Below are 21,371 nucleotides of genomic sequence, written 5' to 3'. Positions count from 1 at the left end.
ATTTAAATAAAAAATGCATTCTTAAAAATATAATAAATATCTGAGTCAAATGTTTAATTAAAATATATTGCATAAATAAAATGAATAAAGATTATGCATGCACTGGAAATATTTAATAAAATATTCTAGAACCTCAACCACTGAAAATAATAAAATGTATCATAAAACAACATGCAGAGTGACTCAGAACATATCACGGTCACGGGGCCACTGCTACATGTCTGCTCATACGTCCTCGCCTCCGGTGGGTACAATGTCATCCTCAACGTACTCACCTGCACCATACCAGTGTAGTGAGCCTAGAGGCCCAACATGCTAACATAGCAAGGGTTTAAAATAATTTAAATCAATTTAATACTAATACATACATATACATGAATGAGCATGCTTAAAAATTACATAACATAACTTAACTTAAATAAACTTAAATAATCATAATACATAACATTATTGAGCAATTAATTTTCTAACATCGCATGGTTGTATCCGTAGTGTAACCTTAAATCATACATTAAATACTGATCAGCGTGGAAACCTACGTACGTGGCCGGTGACGAATCACCTCATTAAATTGGCAGTAAACTGCCCTTCAATCATATGGGGACAAGTCCCCCTTAAATTGTCACACTACTTCAACTTCCAACATAAAATATTTTATTGCTCAACTTAAACATTAAATCATGCATAAAATATTATTTCATGAATGCATGTACTTGAATAAAATATGTGTCCTTCATATATATTTAATTTAATTTCTTACTAACATATAAATATTAAAATAACTTCAATGCATAAAAATAATTAAATATATAATCAGGACACATGCAAATTTTCTCATGGATGGTCCTGGACTGCTGGCCCTAATACTCAAGCCCATTAACTTAAATCTGGCCCATTAACATACTTAAGTCCATTAACTTAACTTTAAGCCCAAATAATTATTCTAAGCCCAATTAAATTAAATAAGCCCATTAAAATTTCACTAAGCCCAATAACACTTAAACTGGCCCAATGGGCCCAAAAACCCAAAGACTGGCCCAATAACTTTTATGGGCTCCCAAGCCCATAAAAAATTTCTGGCCAACTTAAAAATTTAAATAAAAATTAATAAAAGCCCAAAAATAATTAAATTAACCCAAAATAATTTAATGGAGCCCAAATAAATTAAATGGTACTAATTAAATTTTTTGGGAATTTAATTAGCCCATTTAACTCCTAATTAACTTAAAAACTTAAAAATAAAAATACCCGAGCCCAATTAAAATAACCCGGACCCGGACCCAACTAACTTAACCCATATTATTTTAGACCCGACCCGGACCACATGACCCGACCCGGATCCACCAACAACCCAAAAACCCGAAACCCTATTCTTCCCTCTTCCCCCTTGCCGCGGCCGCACGAGCAGCAGGCCTTCACGGCCTGCTGCAGCCCAGCTCCGACCACCGTGGCCGGAGCCCCCCCGACAGGACCTCCCCAGGGTCCTGCCAGTTCGAACCATGCCCTGGCCCAAACCCCATGCTACCTCCTTCCCCAACACCGAACCCTCTTCCAAGACAACCCTAACCTGCGTGCCCATGGCTTCCCTTCTGAAACTCGATCGGCCGTGACTCCTAGCCCCAACCCAGCCAAAGCCGACCCATCTAGACACTCTAGGGACTCCGTAGGACCTAGCCAGCAGCCCCCTTCAAGCCATGGATATTAAAAACGTGAGCATGAACATCACAAAGCCAAAACCGAGTGCATAAGAGAAAGAATTTGAAAACTTGCTGTCAAAAATGATAGATCTCGATGCTACACACCCACACACATACATACACTGATATAGGATTGAAAAGATAAGAAAATCATGCCTTTCACCGATAAACGACGAGAAACACAAACGTGGGACGGTTCCGGGACGACGGGGCGACGAAAACAAGCTTGGACCTTCAAAAGGGTGGCTATGTTGTTCTTGGAGAAAGCTAACTGTTGAAGAAGATGGAGAATGGATAGTGGAGGTGGGCGGCTGATGGTGGAACGATCGGCTAATAGGGTTTGGGTAGAATAGGTTTAATTTTGTGTTAATTAAAATACAGGTTAAATAAATAAGGATAAAAAGTTCTAAATATTAAATATACAACTTAAACTCCTAATTAAAATTTAAAATCTGATAACTAAAAAAAATAAAAATCTCGAAATATTAAATTAAGGGAATTTTAAAAATACTAAAAAGTCCATCTTTTGGCTAATTTTGGATAAAAATGGACTCCTAAAATTATATAAAATTAAATACTAAAAATTTTGAGATAATAAAACTCAAAATAATATTTTAAGGCTCTAAAAAGGCTCATAAAATAATTTGGCTAGAAAGTTGTCATCTCGTCCGTCCACGGTCCCGTCTACGCGATCAAAAAATAAAAATACTAAAAATCATAAAAATCACTAATTATGGGTTAAATGCTTAAAAATAAATTAAATCATGCACAAATAATTCACATAATTATTTAACCCATAAATCATAAATTTAAAAAAAATTAAATATCCTAATTATGCAGGCGGATTTACGTAATTAAAAATACCGGGTGTTACAATTCTCCCCCCCTTAAATTGAATTTCGTCCTCGAAATTAAAGTACTTACCCGAACAACTCCGGGTAGCGAGTCCTCATATCTGCCTCGGTCTCCCAAGTAGCTTCCTCCTCCGAGTGATTCAGCCACTGGACTCTGACCATCGGTATGACCCGCGTCCTAAGCCTCCGATCCTCTCTAGCCAAGATCCGCACTGGTCTCTCCTCGTACACAAGATCTGGTGGCAACTGTAACGGCTCGAAATCCAACACATGCGACGGGTTGGAGACATATCTCCGAAGCATGGATACATGGAAAACGTTGTGCACTGCCGCTAGCCTTGGCGGTAGAGCTAAACGATAGGCCAACGTGCCAACTCGCTCCAAGATCTCGAATGGCCCTATATATCTCGGATTAAGCTTGCCTCTTCGGCCAAAACGCACTACTCCCTTCATAGGTGACACCTTCAGAAAAACGTGATCACCTACAGCAAACTCCAAATCTCGTCGTCTGGCATCTGCATAACTCTTCTGCCGACTCTGAGCTGTCCTCATCCGATCTCGAATCTGAGTCACTATGTCAGCTGTCTGCTGCACAATCTCAGGACCCAGCAAAATCCGCTCACCAACCTCATCCCAATGCACAGGAGATCTACATCTCCTCCCATACAATGCTGCATAAGGAGCCATACCTATAGACGACTAAAAGCTGTTGTTATAGGTAAACTCCACTAATGGCAGTCTAGTCTCCCAAGATCCTCGAAAATCAATGACACAAGCTCTCAGAAGATCCTCGAGAACCTGGATCACTCTCTCAGACTGACCATCTGTCTGGGGATTAAATGCTGTACTGAGCAAAAGCCTAGTCCCCAAAGCTGTGTGCAGACTCTTCCAAAACGCTGATGTGAATCTCGGATCTCTGTCTGACACAATAGACACTGGTATGCCATGCAGTCTAATAATCTCTCTGATGTAAAGCTCTGCATACTATGTCAAAGTGTAAGTAGTCCTCACCGGCAAGAAATGAGCTGACTTGATGAGTCTATCCACAATCACCCAAATCGCTGTACAACCTCTGGCACTCCTCGGTAAGCCCACTACAAAGTCCATCGTAATATTCTCCCATTTCCATTCCGGAATAGGGAGTGGTCTAAGAAGTCCTGCTGGACGCTGATGCTTTGCCTTGACTTGCTGACAAGTCAAGCACTCTGACACCACTTGTAACGACCCACTGTATCAAGACGAGTCTTTTCAGCGTGCTTATGTCCTCACTCACACGCACCCTGGAAAACTTCCCAGGGGGTCACCCATCCTATAATTTCCCCAAGTCAAGCACGCTTAACTTTGGAGTTCTTATGTGATGAGCTCCCGAAAAGAAGATGCACCTTCTTGATATGAGCAGTACATATGAAATCTTTTTAAACCCTCCTCAACTATGTAGTCCCATACCTACACAGTCTCAGAATCCCCTCTCATTCCGGCACGGGATCGGTTCATTCATGTCTCCCTCCGCCTAGAAGCCTACCAGGAGCCGCTCATTGTCCGTGCAACCTCTTGGCACCGGCGATCACTCCCTGCCTCCTCAGCCCCGGGCGTCACATGCCCACCAGCTTCCGCTTGGTTCGTCCCCGAACCATACCGTACTAAGAGAGGTCGGCTTTGATACCATTTGTAACGACCCACTGTATCAAGACGAGTCTTTTCAGCGTGCTTATGTCCTCACTCACACGCACCCTGGAAAACTTCCCAGGGGGTCACCCATCCTATAATTTCCCCAAGTCAAGCACGCTTAACTTTGGAGTTCTTATGTGATGAGCTCCCGAAAAGAAGATGCACCTTCTTGATATGAGCAGTACATATGAAATCTTTTTAAACCCTCCTCAACTATGTAGTCCCATACCTACACAGTCTCAGAATCCCCTCTCATTCCGGCACGGGATCGGTTCATTCATGTCTCCCTCCGCCTAGAAGCCTACCAGGAGCCGCTCATTGTCCGTGCAACCTCTTGGCACCGGCGATCACTCCCTGCCTCCTCAGCCCCGGGCGTCACATACTGAAACGACCCTAACTCTATAATAAATAAATATGCGGAAAATTTTTTTTTTTTATACTACTAAATAAATGTATGTACATATATGCCCATACATATATGCACTAAATAAAATACTTAAAATAAATTCATGACTGAATAAATAAACAATCTAAATACTTAAATAAAAATGCATTCTTTAAAATAATTGAACAACTGAGTCATCCCTAGAATTAAAAATAAACTGCATAAATAAAATAAATAGCAATGTGCATGCACTAAAAATATTTAATGAAATATTTCCATAAACCTCAACCACTAAAAAATAATAAAATGTATCACATGACATTGACTCAGAAGCTGTCACGGTCACGGGGCTACTGCAGCGCTGCTCATACATCCTCCCCACCGGTAGGAGTAACCTGCTCCTCTATGTACTCACCTGCACCATATCAGTGTAGTGAGCCTAGAGGCCCAACATGCATACTAACAAGGGTTTAAAATAATTTAAATCACTTTAATACTAATACATACATATACATGAATGAGCATGCTTAAAAATTAATAACATAAATTTCATAAATAAACATACATATCATACATAAGTTGTTGAGCATTTATTTTCTGAACATCGTATGGTCCTATCCGTAAGTGTGACCCATAGTGCGACTGATCAGTCTAAGAAACCATCGTACGAGGCTGGTGGCGAACCACCCATACATAAATGGCAGAAAACTGCCCATACATAAATGGCAGAAACTGCCCATACATAAATGGTCACACTACTTCAATTTCCACCTAAAATATTTTATTTGCTCAACCATAGAATTCAATCATAGCATAAAAATGGATTTCATGAATGCATGTACTTAAATAAATTGTGTGTCCTTCATATATATTTAATTTAATTTTTCTTACTAACATATAAATATTAAAATAACTTAAATGCATAAAAATAATTAAATATATAATCAGGACACATGCAATTTTCTCATGGATGGTTCTGGACTGCTGGCCCTACACTCAAGCCCATTAACTTAAAACTTGGCCCATTAACATATCAAAGCCCATTAAAACTAGCTTAGGCCCAATAACACTATCCCTGGCCCAATGGGCCCAAAAGCCCATCAATAGGCCCAATAAATTTCATGGGCTCCCAAGCCCCTAAAAATTTCTGGCCAACTTAAAAATTTAAATAAAATTATTAAAAAGCCCAAAAATAATTAAATTAACCCAAAATAATTTAATGGAGCCCAAATAAATTAAATGGTACTAATTAAATTTTTGGGAATTTAATTAGTCCATTTAAATTCCTAATTAATTTAAAGACTTAAAAATAAAAATACCCGAGCCCAAATAAAATAACCCGGACCCGGACCCACTTAAATTAACCCATATTATTTTAGACCCGACCCGGACCCAAGACCCGACCCGGAACCCACTAGAAACCCTAGAACCGAACCCTTAGTCACCCTACTCCTCTCGGCCGCCGACTCGTGTGCAGCAGGCCTTCCCGGCCTGCTGCAGCCCAGCTCCGGCCGCCGTGGCCGGAGCCCCGCCGGCAGGACCTCCCCAGGGTCCTGCCGGTTCGAACCACCCCCTGGTCCGAACCCCATGCTGCCCCCACGTTGAACCCGCTGCTCCCAAACTCAAAACCCTAGACTGCTACTCGCCGAACCCTTTGCTGATCAAGGTGGCCACCTGGGCTCGTTTGGCTCGAACCACTCGAGCCACTCGAGCCCAGACCACGTTCCCACACCCCCGGAAGCCTAGCCATCAACCGAACCATGCATGGAGAGAAAAATATCGTGAGCATGCCATGAAATTCGAAGCATAAAGCACAACAACAACATGAACTCGATTTTCTGAAAAAAAACTTAAAGGAATTTCGATGTCTACCATAATCCATATAATATAATACTGATATCGTACAAAAATGGGAAAGAATTCATGCCTTTCACCGTAGACGACGAGAAAATACGAGCGTGGGACGGTTCCGAGACGACGGGACGAAAATACGGGCTTTTGGAGCTTCGAACCTCTTGGCTATGGCTTCCTTGGGTGGCGGCTAGTTGGAGAAGAAGAAGATGGAGGTGGTGTCGGCTGATGCTAGAGAAGGAGGAAGGGATCGGCTAGTATAGGGTTTGGGATAGAATTTTAGGTTAATTAGAATATAGGTTAATTAATAAAATAAAAAGGTTTTAAAATAATAAAAATACAACTTAACTCTTAATTAACTTTAAAAATCTGATATCCATAAAATAAATCTCGAAATAATAATTTAGGGGAATTTTAAAAATACTAAAAAGTCAATATTTTGACTAATTTTGGATAAAAATGACCCCTAAAATTAAATAAAATTAAATACTTAAAATTTTGAGATAATAAAACTAAAAATAATATTTTAAGGCTCCAAAAAGGCTCATAAAATAATTTGGCTAGAAAATTGTCATCTCGTCCGTCCCCGGTCCCGTCTACGCGATTAAATAATAAAAATACTAAGAATCATAAAAATCACTAATTATGGGTTAAATGCTTAAAAATAACTTAAATCATGCATAAATAATTCACAAAATTATTTAACCCATAAATCATAAATTTAAATAATTAAATATCCTAATTATGCAGGCGGATTTATGTAATTAAAAATACCGGGTGTTACAATTCTCCCCCCCTTAAATTGAATTTCGTCCTCGAAATTAAAGTACTTACCCGAACATCTCCGGGTAGCGAGTCCTCATATCCTCCTCGGTCTCCCAAGTAGCTTCCTCCTCCGAGTGATTCAGCCACTGGACTCTGACCATCGGTATGACCCGCGTCCTAAGCCTCCGCTCCTCTCTAGCCAAAATCCGCACTGGTCTCTCCTCGTAAACAAGATCTGGTGGTAACTGTAAGGGCTCAAAATCCAATACATGCGACGGATTGGAGACATATCTCCGAAGCATGGATACATGGAATACGTTGTGCACTGCCGCTAGCCCTGGAGGTAGAGCTAAACGATAGGCCAACGTGCCAACTCGCTCCAAGATCTCGAATGGCCCTATGTATCTCGGATTAAGCTTGCCTCTCCGCCCAAAACGCGCTACTCCCTTCATAGGTGACACCTTCAAGAATACGTGATCACCTACCGCGAACTCCAAATCGCGTCGTCTGGCATCTGCATAACTCTTCTGCCGACTCTGCGCTGTCCTCATCCTGTCTCGAATCTGCGTCACTATGTCAGCTGTCTGCTGCACAATCTCTGGACCCAACAAAATCCGCTCACCAACCTCATCCCAATGCACCGAAGATCTGCATCTCCTCCCATACAGTGCTGCATATGGAGCCATACCTATAGACGACTGAAAGCTGTTGTTATAGGTAAACTCCACTAATGGCAGTCTAGTCTCCCAAGATCCTCGAAAATCGATAACACAAGCTCTCAAAAGATCCTCGAGAACCTGGATCACTCTCTCGGACTGACCATCTGTCTGGGGATGAAACGCTGTACTGAACAAAAGTCTAGTCCCCAAAGCTGTGTGCAGACTCTTCCAAAACGCTGAGGTGAACCTCGGATCTCTGTCTGACACGATAGACACTGGTATGCCATGCAGTCTAACAATCTCTCTGACGTAAAGCTCTGCATATTGTGTCAAAGTGTAAGTAGTTCTTACCGGCAAGAAATGAGCTGACTTGGTGAGTCTATCCACAATCACCCAAATCGCTGTACACCCTCTGGCACTCCTCGGTAAGCCAACCACAAAGTCCATCGTAATATTCTCCCACTTCCATTCCGGAATAGGGAGAGGTCTAAGAAGTCCTGCTGGACGCTGATGCTCTGCTTTGACTTGCTGACAAGTCAAGCACTCTGACACCACTCTCCCGATGTCACTCTTCATCCCGGGCCACCAATACAATAACTGTAAGTCTCGGTACATCTTCGTACTTCCGGGGTGAATGGAGTACGGAGATGCGTGAGCCTCTGCTAGAATCTCGGCTCTCAACTGATCAACGTTCGGTACCCACATCCTACCACGGTACTGAACGATGCCATCCTCCACTGTATACAAGAGATTACCTCTGGCCTCGTCTCTCTGTCTCCATCGCTGTAGCTCCTCATCAGTGGAATGTCCCTCTCTAATCCGATCTCGCAAAACTGGCTGCACCGTCAATACTGACAAGCTCGGTGCATGACCGCTCGGATAGCACTCCAAGCCAAACCTCTGAATCTCGGTCTGTAGTGGTAACTGTACAGTCAAACATGATACCACTGACGACTTTCGACTCAAAGCATCTGCTACTACATTAGCCTTACCCGGATGGTAGCTAATGTCACAATCATAGTCCTTCACAAGCTCAAGCCATCTGCGCTGCCTCATGTTCAACTCCTTCTGGGTGAAGAAGTACTTGAGGCTCTTGTGATCGGTGAAAATCTTGCACTTCTCGCCGTAAAGATAGTGCCTCCAGATTTTCAACGCAAATACCACTGCTGCAAGCTCCAAATCATGCGTCGGATAGTTCTGCTCATGAATCTTCAACTGTCGCGACGCATATGCGATAACTCTGCCACTCTGCATAAGTACTGCGCCCAAACCAAGCTTGGACGCGTCGGTGTACACCACTAACTCCTCATGTGGCACTGTCATAGCTAACACCGGTGCTGAAGTAAGTGCATCCTTCAGCTGATCAAAACTCCGCTGACAATCTGGACTCCAACTATACTTCGCGTTCTTCTTGGTCAAGGAAGTCAAGGGTACTGCAATAGAGGAAAAACCCTTGATGAACTTCCTATAGTATCCTGCTAAACCCAAGAAGCTACGAATCTCCGAAGCGTTCTTTGGAATCCCCCAATCCCTCACTGCCTGCACCTTGGACTGATCCACTGCAATCCCATCTCTAGAAATAATGTGGCCTAGAAACGCCACCTGCTCCAACCAAAACTCACACTTACTGAACTTTGCAAACAGTCGATGCTCCCTCAACGTCTGCAAGGCTGTATGCAAATGCTGTGTGTGCTCCTCAATGCTCCTCGAGTAGATCAATATGTCATCAATGAATACAATGACAAACTGATCTAGATATGGCTGGAAGACACGATGCATAAGATCCATAAACACTGCTGGAGCATTGGTTAACCCAAAGGGCATCACCAAGAACTCATAGTGTCCATATCGTGTCCTGAAGGCAGTCTTAGACACGTCTGAATCTCTGACCCTCAACTGATGGTAGCCAGATCGCAGATCGATCTTGGAGAATACCGAAGCTCCCTGCAACTGATCGAATAAATCCTCTATCCTCGGTAGTGGATACTTATTCTTCACTGTGACTCTGTTGAGCTCTCGGTAGTCAATGCACAATCTCATGCTGCCGTCCTTCTTCTTCACAAACAACACTGGAGCTCCCCATGGAGAAAAGCTAGGGCGAACAAAGCCCTTCTCCAACAACTCCTGAATCTGCTCCTTCAACTCTCTCATCTCTGTAGGAGCAAGTCGATACGGTGCCTTAGAGATAGGCACAGTATCCGGCAACAACTCAATACTGAACTCCACCTCTCTCACTGGTGGAACTCCTGCAACATCGTCAGGAAAAACATCGGGATAGTCACGTACCACATCTATATCTGATAAAGATCTGCTAGAAACATCTGAGGTAGTGACCACACTAGCAAGAAAACCCTGACATCCGTTGCGCAACAGTTTCCTCGCACGAACAAATGATATCATCTGAGGAATACTGCTAGACTGAGATGCAAAGAAAGTAAACATCTCCCCTCCTGCTGGCTTCACTGTCACTGTCCTACGCCGGAAATCAATCGATGCTCCATTAACTGATAGCCAGTCCATACCCAAAATCATGTCAAACCCAGTCAATGGAAGAACCACTAGATCTGCTCGGATGGAGTGTCCCTGCAGCTCCAATGCCAGATCCCTGACGACACTAGTGGTAGTGATAATCTGACCGGATGGCATGGTAACATCGTAACCACTGTCTATAACCTCTGGTGTAATGCCTATCCGTCTGATAAAATCCCGGGAGATAAACGAATGCGTGGCTCCTGAATCTAGCAACGCAAACGTGGAGTTGTCTCCAACTAGAATTCTCCCTGCACGCAGAAGGTTCCCAACAATTCATACCACTAAGCTCCCAAGGTTAAAACACTAAAATCCTTAATTCTAATCACCAAGAACAAAATCCCTAGTCTAGCATGCTGATAATTAAACTCAAGAAACAGGTATTCAAATATGATTGCAATTAAATAAAAGCAAAGTATTGAAAAAAAAATTCTAGGGGTTAGGTATACCGGTGATCAAGGAGATATCTGGGTCTGCCTCCTCAGCCTGCATCACATAAACTCGCCCACTGACATTCTGCCTCTGCGGGCAGTTTGCAATCTGATGCCCTGGCTCCTTGCAACGATAGCAGACTCCTGCTCCCAATAGACACTGCCCGGAATGCATCTTCTGGCACTTCGGACACACTGGATATCTCCCTGGAGTAGGGGCCCCGCCCCTAGTCTGCTGCTGTGGCTTCCCCTGAGGCCTCTACTGAATCGGGCCCTTAGATGGCCCTGTAGACTGCTTCTTCGCAGGTGGCTGTGAAGATGGTCGCTGATACCCTATATGCGTAAACTGTCTCTTACTCTGTTGCTCTCTCTGGATCGCTGTCTGACCCTCCTCAGAACGCAAAGCTCGGCTGACTGCAGACTCATATGTGAAAACGTCTGCCATGCGTACGTCATGCCTGATCTCTGCCTTCAGGCCCTCAACAAACTGTCGCAGCTTCTCCTGCGGACTCTCAGCAATCATGGGCACAAAACGACAGCCCCTCTCAAACTGGCTCACGTAATCCACCACAGATCGGTCCCCCTGACGGAGACTCATGAACTCACGGATCATGCGGCTGCGCACGTCCTCAGTAAAATACTTGGCGTAGAAGATACGCCTGAACTCAACCCACGTCAATGTCGGTAGATGGACCCCTCTAACTGCACCCTCCCACCATGAGGCTGCATCGCCTCGCATCATATATGTAGCACAGCTCACCCTGTCGGTGTCTGTGATCCCCATGTAGTCAAAGATGGACTCAAGTGAGCGAATCCATCCCTCAGCCACCAACGGATCGGTGGTCCCCAAAAACTCCTTAGGCCCCTTCTTCTGGAACCTCTCGGCGACGTCCTCCTCGTGGGACAGTCTGGGACGGGCTGCCTGCTGCTCCAGCAAGGCAGTAATACCCGCCATCATAGTGGCACTGGCCTGCTCCAGTGCTGTAATAGGGTGCTGCTGAGGTGGCGGTGGAGGTGGAGGTGGATGCGGAGGTCTCCCACGTCGATTCACCTGTCTGGGAGGCATTCTGCACCACCACATATTTATTTACGTAAATCGCCTTGCATAACTAAGTGTTTAAAATTTAAGGCTAACTTAAATTCTAGAAATTTAAATCATACTATAAACATTTAAAACTTACAGACCGGTAGCGTGGATTTCTGAGCTCGCAAAGCAGTAGTGACCCTTCCAAGGACCGTGCTCTGATACCAACTGAAACGACCCTAACTCTATAATAAATAAATATGCGGAAATTTTTTTTTTTTTATACTACTAAATAAATGTATGTACATATATGCCCATACATATATGCACTAAATAAAATACTTAAAATAAATTCATGACTGAATAAATAAACAATCTAAATACTTAAATAAAAATGCATTCTTTAAAATAATTGAACAACTGAGTCATCTCTAGAATTAAAAATAAACTGCATAAATAAAATAAATAGCAATGTGCATGCACTAAAAATATTTAATGAAATATTTCCATAAACCTCAACCACTAAAAAATAATAAAATGTATCACATGACATTGACTCAGAAGCTGTCACGGTCACGGGGCTACTGCAGCGCTGCTCATACATCCTCCCCACCGGTAGGAGTAACCTGCTCCTCTATGTACTCACCTGCACCATATCAGTGTAGTGAGCCTAGAGGCCCAACATGCATACTAACAAGGGTTTAAAATAATTTAAATCACTTTAATACTAATACATACATATACATGAATGAGCATGCTTAAAAATTAATAACATAAATTTCATAAATAAACATACATATCATACATACATAAGTTGTTGAGCATTTATTTTCTGAACATCGTATGGTCCTATCCGTAAGTGTGACCCATAGTGCGACTTATCAGTCTAAGAAACCATCGTACGAGGCTGGTGGCGAACCACCCATACATAAATGGCAAAAAACTGCCCATACATAAATGGCAGAAACTGCCCATACATAAATGGTCACACTACTTCAATTTCCACCTAAAATATTTTATTTGCTCAACCATAGAATTCAATCATAGCATAAAAATGGATTTCATGAATGCATGTACTTAAATAAATTGTGTGTCCTTCATATATATTTAATTTAATTTTTCTTACTAACATATAAATATTAAAATAACTTAAATGCATAAAAATAATTAAATATATAATCAGGACACATGCAATTTTCTCATGGATGGTTCTGGACTCCTGGCCCTACACTCAAGCCCATTAACTTAAAACTTGGCCCATTAACATATCAAAGCCCATTAAAACTAGCTTAGGCCCAATAACACTATCCCTGGCCCAATGGGCCCAAAAGCCCATCAATAGGCCCAATAAATTTCATGGGCTCCCAAGCCCCTAAAAATTTCTGGCCAACTTAAAAATTTAAATAAAATTATTAAAAAGCCCAAAAATAATTAAATTAACCCAAAATAATTTAATGGAGCCCAAATAAATTAAATGGTACTAATTAAATTTTTGGGAATTTAATTAGTCCATTTAAATTCCTAATTAACTTAAAGACTTAAAAATAAAAATACCCGAGCCCAAATAAAATAACCCGGACCCGGACCCACTTAAATTAACCCATATTATTTTAGACCCGACCCGGACCCAAGACCCGACCCGGAACCCACTAGAAACCCTAGAACCGAACCCTTAGTCACCCTACTCCTCTCGGCCGCCGACTCGTGTGCAGCAGGCCTTCCCGGCCTGCTGCAGCCCAGCTCCGGCCGCCGTGGCCGGAGCCCCGCCGGCAGGACCTCCCCAGGGTCCTGCCGGTTCGAACCACCCCCTGGTCCGAACCCCATGCTGCCCCCACGTTGAACCCGCTGCTCCCAAACTCAAAACCCTAGACTGCTACTCGCCGAACCCTTTGCTGATCAAGGTGGCCACCTGGGCTCGTTTGGCTCGAACCACTCGAGCCACTCGAGCCCAGACCACGTTCCCACACCCCCGAAAGCCTAGCCATCAACCGAACCATGCATGGAGAGAAAAATATCGTGAGCATGCCATGAAATTCGAAGCATAAAGCACAACATCAACATGAACTCGATTTTCTGAAAAAAAACTTAAAGGAATTTCGATGTCTACCATAATCCATATAATATAATACTGATATCGTACAAAAATGGGAAAGAATTCATGCCTTTCACCGTAGACGACGAGAAAATACGAGCGTGGGACGGTTCCGAGACGACGGGACGAAAATACGGGCTTTTGGAGCTTCGAACCTCTTGGCTATGGCTTCCTTGGGTGGCGGCTAGTTGGAGAAGAAGAAGATGGAGGTGGTGTCGGCTGATGCTAGAGAAGGAGGAAGGGATCGGCTAGTATAGGGTTTGGGATAGAATTTTAGGTTAATTAGAATATAGGTTAATTAATAAAATAAAAAGGTTTTAAAATAATAAAAATACAACTTAACTCTTAATTAACCTTTAAAAATCTGATATCCATAAAATAAATCTCGAAATAATAATTTAGGGGAATTTTAAAAATACTAAAAAGTCAATATTTTGACTAATTTTGGATAAAAATGACCCCTAAAATTAAATAAAATTAAATACTTAAAATTTTGAGATAATAAAACTCAAAATAATATTTTAAGGCTCCAAAAAGGCTCATAAAATAATTTGGCTAGAAAATTGTCATCTCGTCCGTCCCCGGTCCCGTCTACGCGATTAAATAATAAAAATACTAAGAATCATAAAAATCACTAATTATGGGTTAAATGCTTAAAAATAACTTAAATCATGCATAAATAATTCACAAAATTATTTAACCCATAAATCATAAATTTAAATAATTAAATATCCTAATTATGCAGGCGGATTTATGTAATTAAAAATACCGGGTGTTACACCACTCTCCCGATGTCACTCTTCATTCCGGGCCACCAATACAATAGCTGCAAATCTTTGTACATCTTCGTACTTCCGGGGTGAATGGAGTACGGAGATGTGTGAGCCTCTGCTAAAATCTCAGCTCTCAACTGATCGACGTTCGGTACCCACATCCTACCACGGTACTGAACGATACCATCCTCCACTGTATACAAGAGATTACCTCTAGCCTCATCTCTCTGTCTCCATCGCTGTAACTCCTCATCAGTAGACTGTCCCTCTCTAATCCGATCTCGCAGAACTGGCTGCACCGTCAACACTGACAAGCTCGGTGCCTGGCCACTCGGATAACACTCCAAGCCAAATCTCTGAATCTCGCTCTGTAGTGGTAACTGTACGGTCAAACATGATACCACTGACGACTTCCGACTCAAAGCATCGGCCACTACATTAGCTTTACCCGGATGGTAGCTAATGTCACAGTCATAGTCCTTCACCAACTCCAACCATCTGCGCTGTCTCATGTTCAACTCCTTCTGTGTGAAGAAGTACTTGAGACTCTTGTGGTCTGTGAAAATCTTGCACTTCTCGCCATACAGATAGTGCCTCCAGATTTTCAAAGCGAAGACCACTGCTGCCAACTCCAAGTCATGCGTCGGGTAATTCTGCTCGTGAATCTTCAGCTGCCTCGATGCATATGCAATAACCTTACCACACTGCATAAGAACTGCGCCTAAACCAAGTTTAGACGCGTCGGTGTACACCACTAACTCCTCATGTGGTACTGTCATCGCTAACACTGGTGCAGTCGTGAGTGCTTCCTTCAGCTGATCGAAGCTCCTCTGACAGTCTGAACTCCAGATAAACTTCGCATTCTTCTTGGTCAAGGAAGTCAAGGGTACTGCAATAGAGGAAAAACCCTTGATGAACTTCCTGTAATAACCGGCCAAACCCAAGAAACTGCGAATCTCTGAAGCATTCTTCGGAATACCCCAATTCTGCACTGCCTCAACTTTAGACTGATCAACTGCAATCCCATCTCTCGAAATAATGTGGCCAAGAAATGTCACCTGCTCAAGCCAAAACTCGCACTTGCTGAACTTGGCATACAAACGATGCTCCCTCAAAGTCTGCAAGGCGGTCTGAAGATGCTGTCTATGCTCCTCAATGCTCCTAGAATAGATCAAAATATCATCAATAAAGACTATGATGAACTGATCTAGATACGACTGAAAGACTCGGTTCATGAGATCCATGAAAACCGCTGGAGCATTGGTCAACCCAAATGGCATCACTAAGAACTCGTAATGCCCATATCGTGTCCGGAAAGCAGTCTTGGACACATCTGCATCTCTAACACGCAACTGATGATAACCAGATCGCAGATCGATCTTTGAGAACACTGAAGCTCCCTGCAACTGGTCAAATAAATCCTCTATCCTCGGCAGTGGATACTTGTTCTTCACTGTGACCCTGTTAAGCTCTCGATAATCGATGCACAGCCTCATACTGCCATCCTTCTTCTTCACAAACAACACCGGAGCTCCCCAAGGAGAAAAGCTAGGTCGAACAAAGCCTTTCTCTAACAACTCCTGAATCTGCTCCTTCAACTCTTTCATCTCGGTAGGAGCAAGCCTGTACGGTGCCTTAGAGATAGGCACGGTGTCTGGCACTAAGTCGATACTGAACTCCACCTCTCTCACTGGTGCAATTCCAGCAACATCCTCCGAAAAGACATCCGAAAAGTCACGAACCACCTCTAACTCTGATAATAATCTGCTAGATGGCTCTGAAGTCGTGATAATACTCGCTAGAAACCCCTGGCAACCCCGTCTCAACAACTTCCTCGCCTGAATATAGGATATCACCTGAGGAATATCACTGCTCTGAGATGCATGAAAAGTGAACGGGTCGCCCCCTGTAGGTCTCACTGACACTGATCTCCGACGAAAATCAATCGAAGCTCCATTGACTGTCAACCAGTCCATCCCCAAAATAAGATCAAAACCACTCAAAGGCAAAACTACTACATCTGCTCGAATGGAGTGTCCCTGCAGCTCTAACTCCAGTCCTCGAATAACCTTCGAGGTAGAAAAAATCTGCCCTGATGGCATAGTAACATCATACCCACTGTCACTACTCTCAGGTGTGATGCCTACCCGCCTGATAAACTCCAGGGAGATAAACGAATGCGTAGCCCCTGAATCTAGCAACGCAAACGTGGAGTTGCCTCCAACTAGAATTCTCCCTGCACGCAGAAAATTCCCAGCAGTTTCATACCACTACTAAATTTCCCCAACGAGTCACTACAAGTTCTTAATTCTAATCACAAGTAAAACATGCTTCCTATTCTAACATGCAGTTAACTAACCCAAAAAAAAACAAGAATTCCAAATTAAAGACTAAATTTTTAACCAAAGGAAAATTATTAAAATACTAGGGATAGGATATACCGGTGATCAAGGAGGTGTCTGGATCTACCTCCTCAGCCTGCATCACGAACACCCTACCAGTGGTGTTCTTCTTCCTGGGGCAGTTAGCTATCTGATGCCCCGGCTCTCTACAGTGGAAGCAAACTCCTGCTCCCAATAGGCAAGGTCCCGAATGCATCTTCTGGCACTTCGGGCAAGTGGGATAAGCTATGGCATTAGGGGCCCCGCCCCTCTGCTGCTGCTGCGGCCTCTGCTGCTGTGGCCTCTGCTGTGGATTCGGGCCCTTAGCCGGCCCTGTATACTGCTTCTTCGCAGGAGGCTGCGAAGATGGTCGCTGGTATGCAGCCTGAAACTACCTCTTCCCCTGCTGCTCCCTCTGGATCTCTCTCCGACCCTCCTCGGAACGCAAGGCTCTACTCACTGCAGACTCGTATGTAAGGACGTCTGCCATACGCACATCATGCCTGATATCAGCCTTCAGGCCCTCCACAAACTGTCGCATCTTCTCCTGCGGACTGTCAGCAATCAAGGGCACAAAGTGACAACCCCTCTCAAACTGGCTCACATACTCCACAACAGACCTGTCCCCCTGACGGAAACTCATGAACTCACGGATCATGCGGCTGCGCACATCCTCAGTAAAGTACTTGGCGTAGAAGATACGCCTAAACTCCGTCCACGTCAGTGTAGGCAAGTGGACTCCCCTAGCTGCACCCTCCCACCAAAGGGCTGCATCCCCTCTCATCATGTATGTCGCACAGTTCACCCTGTCGGGTGTCTGTGATCCCCATGTAATCAAAGATGGACTCAAGAGAGCGAATCCATCCCTCAGCCACCAAAGGATCGGTGGTCCCAATAAACTCCTTAGGCCCCTTCTTCTGGAACCTCTCAGCCACGTCCTCCTCATGGGATAGTCTGGGACGTGCAGCCTGCTGCTCCAACAGAGCAGTAATCCCCGCCATCATCGTAGCACTGGCCTGCTCCAATGCTGTCATAGGATTCTGCGGAGGTGGCGGTGGAGGTGGAGGTGGAGGTCCCCCACGTCTGTTCACTGGTCTGGGAGGCATTCTGCACCACCACATATTTATTTACGTAAATCGCCATGCACAACTAAGTTTATTTAAAAATTAATGCTAACTTAAATTCTAGAAATTAAATCATACTATAAACATTTAAAACTTACAGACCGGTAGCGTGGATTTCTGAGCTCGCATAGCAGTGAGGACCCCTCCGAGGACCGTGCTCTGATACCAACTGAAACGACCCTAACTCTATAATAAATAAATATGCGGAAAATTTTTTTTTATACTTACTACTAAATAAAATATGTACATATATGCCCATACATATATGCACAGAATAAAAAGATTTAAAAATAACTAAATAAATAAATAATAAATATTTAAATAAAAAATGCATTCTTAAAAATATAATAAATGTCTGAGTCAAATGTTTAATTAAAATATATTGCATAAATAAAATGAATAAAGATTGTGCATGCACTGGAAATATTTAATAAAATATTCTAGAATCTCAACCACTGAAAATAATAAAATGTATCATAAAACAACATGCAGAGTGACTCAGAACATATCACGGTCACGGGGCCACTGCTACATGTCTGCTCATACGTCCTTGCCTCCGGTGGGTACAATGTCATCCTCAACGTACTCACCTGCACCATACCAGTGTAGTGAGCCTAGAGGCCCAACATTCTAACATAGCAAGGGTTTAAAATAATTTAAATCAATTTAATACTAATACATACATATACATGAATGAGCATGCTTAAAAATTACATAACATAACTTAACTTAAATAAACTTAAATAATCATAATACATAACATTATTGAGCAATTAATTTTCTAACATCGCATGGTTGTATCCGTAGTGTAACCTTAAATCATACATTAAATACTGATCAGCGTGGAAACCTACGTACGTGGCCGGTGACGAATCACCTCATTAAATTGGCAGTAAACTGCCCTTCAATCATATGGGGACAAGTCCCCCTTAAATTGTCACACTACTTCAACTTCCAACATAAAATATTTTATTGCTCAACTTAAACATTAAATCATGCATAAAATATTATTTCATGAATGCATGTACTTGAATAAAATGTGTGTCCTTCTTATATATATTTAATTTAATTTCTTACTAACATATAAATATTAAAATAACTTCAATGCATAAAAATAATTAAATATATAATCAGGACACATGAAAATTTTCTCATGGATGGTCCTGGACTGCTGGCCCTAATACTCAAGCCCATTAACTTAAATCTGGCTCATTAACATACTTAAGCCCATTAACTTAACTTTAAGCCCAAATAATTATTCTAAGCCCAATTAAATTAAATAAGCCCATTAAAATTTTACTAAGCCCAATAACACTTAAACTGGCCCAATGGGCCCAAAAACCCAAAGACTGGCCCAATAACTTTTATGGGCTCCCAAGCCCATAAAAAATTTTTGGCCAACTTAAAAATTTAAATAAAAATTAATAAAAGCCCAAAAATAATTAAATTAACCCAAAATAATTTAATGGAGCCCAAATAAATTAAATGGTACTAATTAAATTTTTTGGGAATTTAATTAGCCCATTTAACTCCTAATTAACTTAAAAACTTAAAAATAAAAATACCCGAGCCCAATTAAAATAACCCGGACCCGGACCCAACTAACTTAACCCATATTATTTTAGACCTGACCCGGACCACATGACCCGACCCGGATCCACCAACAACCCAAAAACCCGAAACCCTATTCTTCCCTCTTCCCCCTTGCCGCGGCCGCACGAGCAGCAGGCCTTCACGGCCTGCTGCAGCCCAGCTCCGACCACCGTGGCCGGAGCCCCGCCGGCAGGACCTCCCCAGGGTCCTGCCAGTTCGAACCATGCCCTGGCCCGAACCCCATGCTGCCTCCTTCCCCAACACCGAACCCTCTTCCAAGACAACCCTAACCTGCGCGCCCATGGATTCCCTTCTGAAACTCGATCGGCCGTGACTCCTAGCCCCAACCCAGCCAAAGCCGACCCATCTAGACACTCTAGGGACTCCGTAGGACCTAGCCAGCAGCCCCCTTCAAGCCATGGATAGTAAAAACGTGAGCATGAACATCACAAAGCCAAAACCGAGTGCATAAGAGAAAGAATTTGAAAACTTGCTTTCAAAAATGATAGATCTCGATGCTACACACCCACACACATACATACACTGATATAGGATTCAAAAAAGAAGAAAATCATGCCTTTCACCGATAAACGACGAGAAACACGAACGTAGGACGGTTCCGGGACGACGGGGCGACGAAAACGAGCTTGGACCTTCAAAAGGGTGGCTATGGTGTTCTTGGAGAAAGCTATCTGTTGAAGAAGATGGAGAATGGATAGTGGAGGTGGGCGGCTGATGGTGGAACGATCGGCTAATAGGGTTTGGGTAGAATAGGTTTAATTTTGTGTTAATTAAAATATAGGTTAAATAAATAAGGATAAAAAGTTTTAAATATTAAATATACAACTTAAACTCCCAATTAAAATTTAAAATCTGATAACTAAAAAAAAAAATAAAAATCTCGAAATATTAAATTAAGGGAATTTTAAAAATACTAAAAAGTCCATCTTTTGGCTAATTTTGGATAAAAATGGACTCCTAAAATTATATAAAATTAAATACTAAAAATTTTGAGATAATAAAACTCAAAATAATATTTTAAGGCTCTAAAAAGGCTCATAAAATAATTTGGCTAGAAAGTTGTCATCTCGTCCGTCCACGGTCCCGTCTACGCGATCAAAAAATAAAAATACTAAAAATCATAAAAATCACTAATTATGGGTTAAATGCTTAAAAATAAATTAAATCATGCACAAATAATTCACATAATTATTTAACCCATAAATCATAAATTTAAAAAAAATTAAATATCCTAATTATGCAGGCGAATTTACGTAATTAAAAATACCGGGTGTTACATCACTGGCCAGGAAATCACTGGCAAAAACCTACCCCTATGTCGTAGGGTTCTAACCCAACTGGAATCACTCTAAAACATGCTCTGTGGACCGAGAACGAGCAAATCTCCGGACGTTGCGCAATCTGAGCGAACTGTTGCACCAGCTACTATGGCTTCGGTTTCGGCCCTTCTTGGCTCAAACCACTCGACCCAACTGACCCTAGGGACCCTAAGGTAACCCCATGAACCATGAACCAGCAGCTGGA

The 21,371-nt window shown here is 42.6% G+C and overlaps 1 protein-coding gene across 1 annotated transcript; it reads right to left on the bottom strand.

The window, feature by feature from the left end:
* Positions 1-7,285: 7,285 nt before the first annotated feature.
* On the bottom strand, positions 7,286-7,771 carry LOC140878227 (uncharacterized). Its single transcript, XM_073281833.1, has one exon. It carries the CDS (start codon positions 7,769-7,771, stop codon positions 7,286-7,288), a length of 486 nt encoding a protein of 161 aa, XP_073137934.1.
* Positions 7,772-21,371: the final 13,600 nt, after the last annotated feature.

The sequence above is a fragment of the Henckelia pumila genome, chromosome 2, assembly GCF_033568475.1.
Source record: "Henckelia pumila isolate YLH828 chromosome 2, ASM3356847v2, whole genome shotgun sequence".
Lineage (NCBI taxonomy): Eukaryota > Viridiplantae > Streptophyta > Magnoliopsida > Lamiales > Gesneriaceae > Henckelia > Henckelia pumila.
Note: the sequence above shows the minus strand (reverse complement) of the source record. Positions and strands in the feature narration are given on the sequence as shown.

Excerpts from the sequence above, each read along its gene's own strand:
- LOC140878227 (XM_073281833.1), bottom strand. The coding sequence starts at position 7,771 with ATGAGGACAGCGCAGAGTCGGCAGAAGAGTTATGCAGATGCCAGACGA.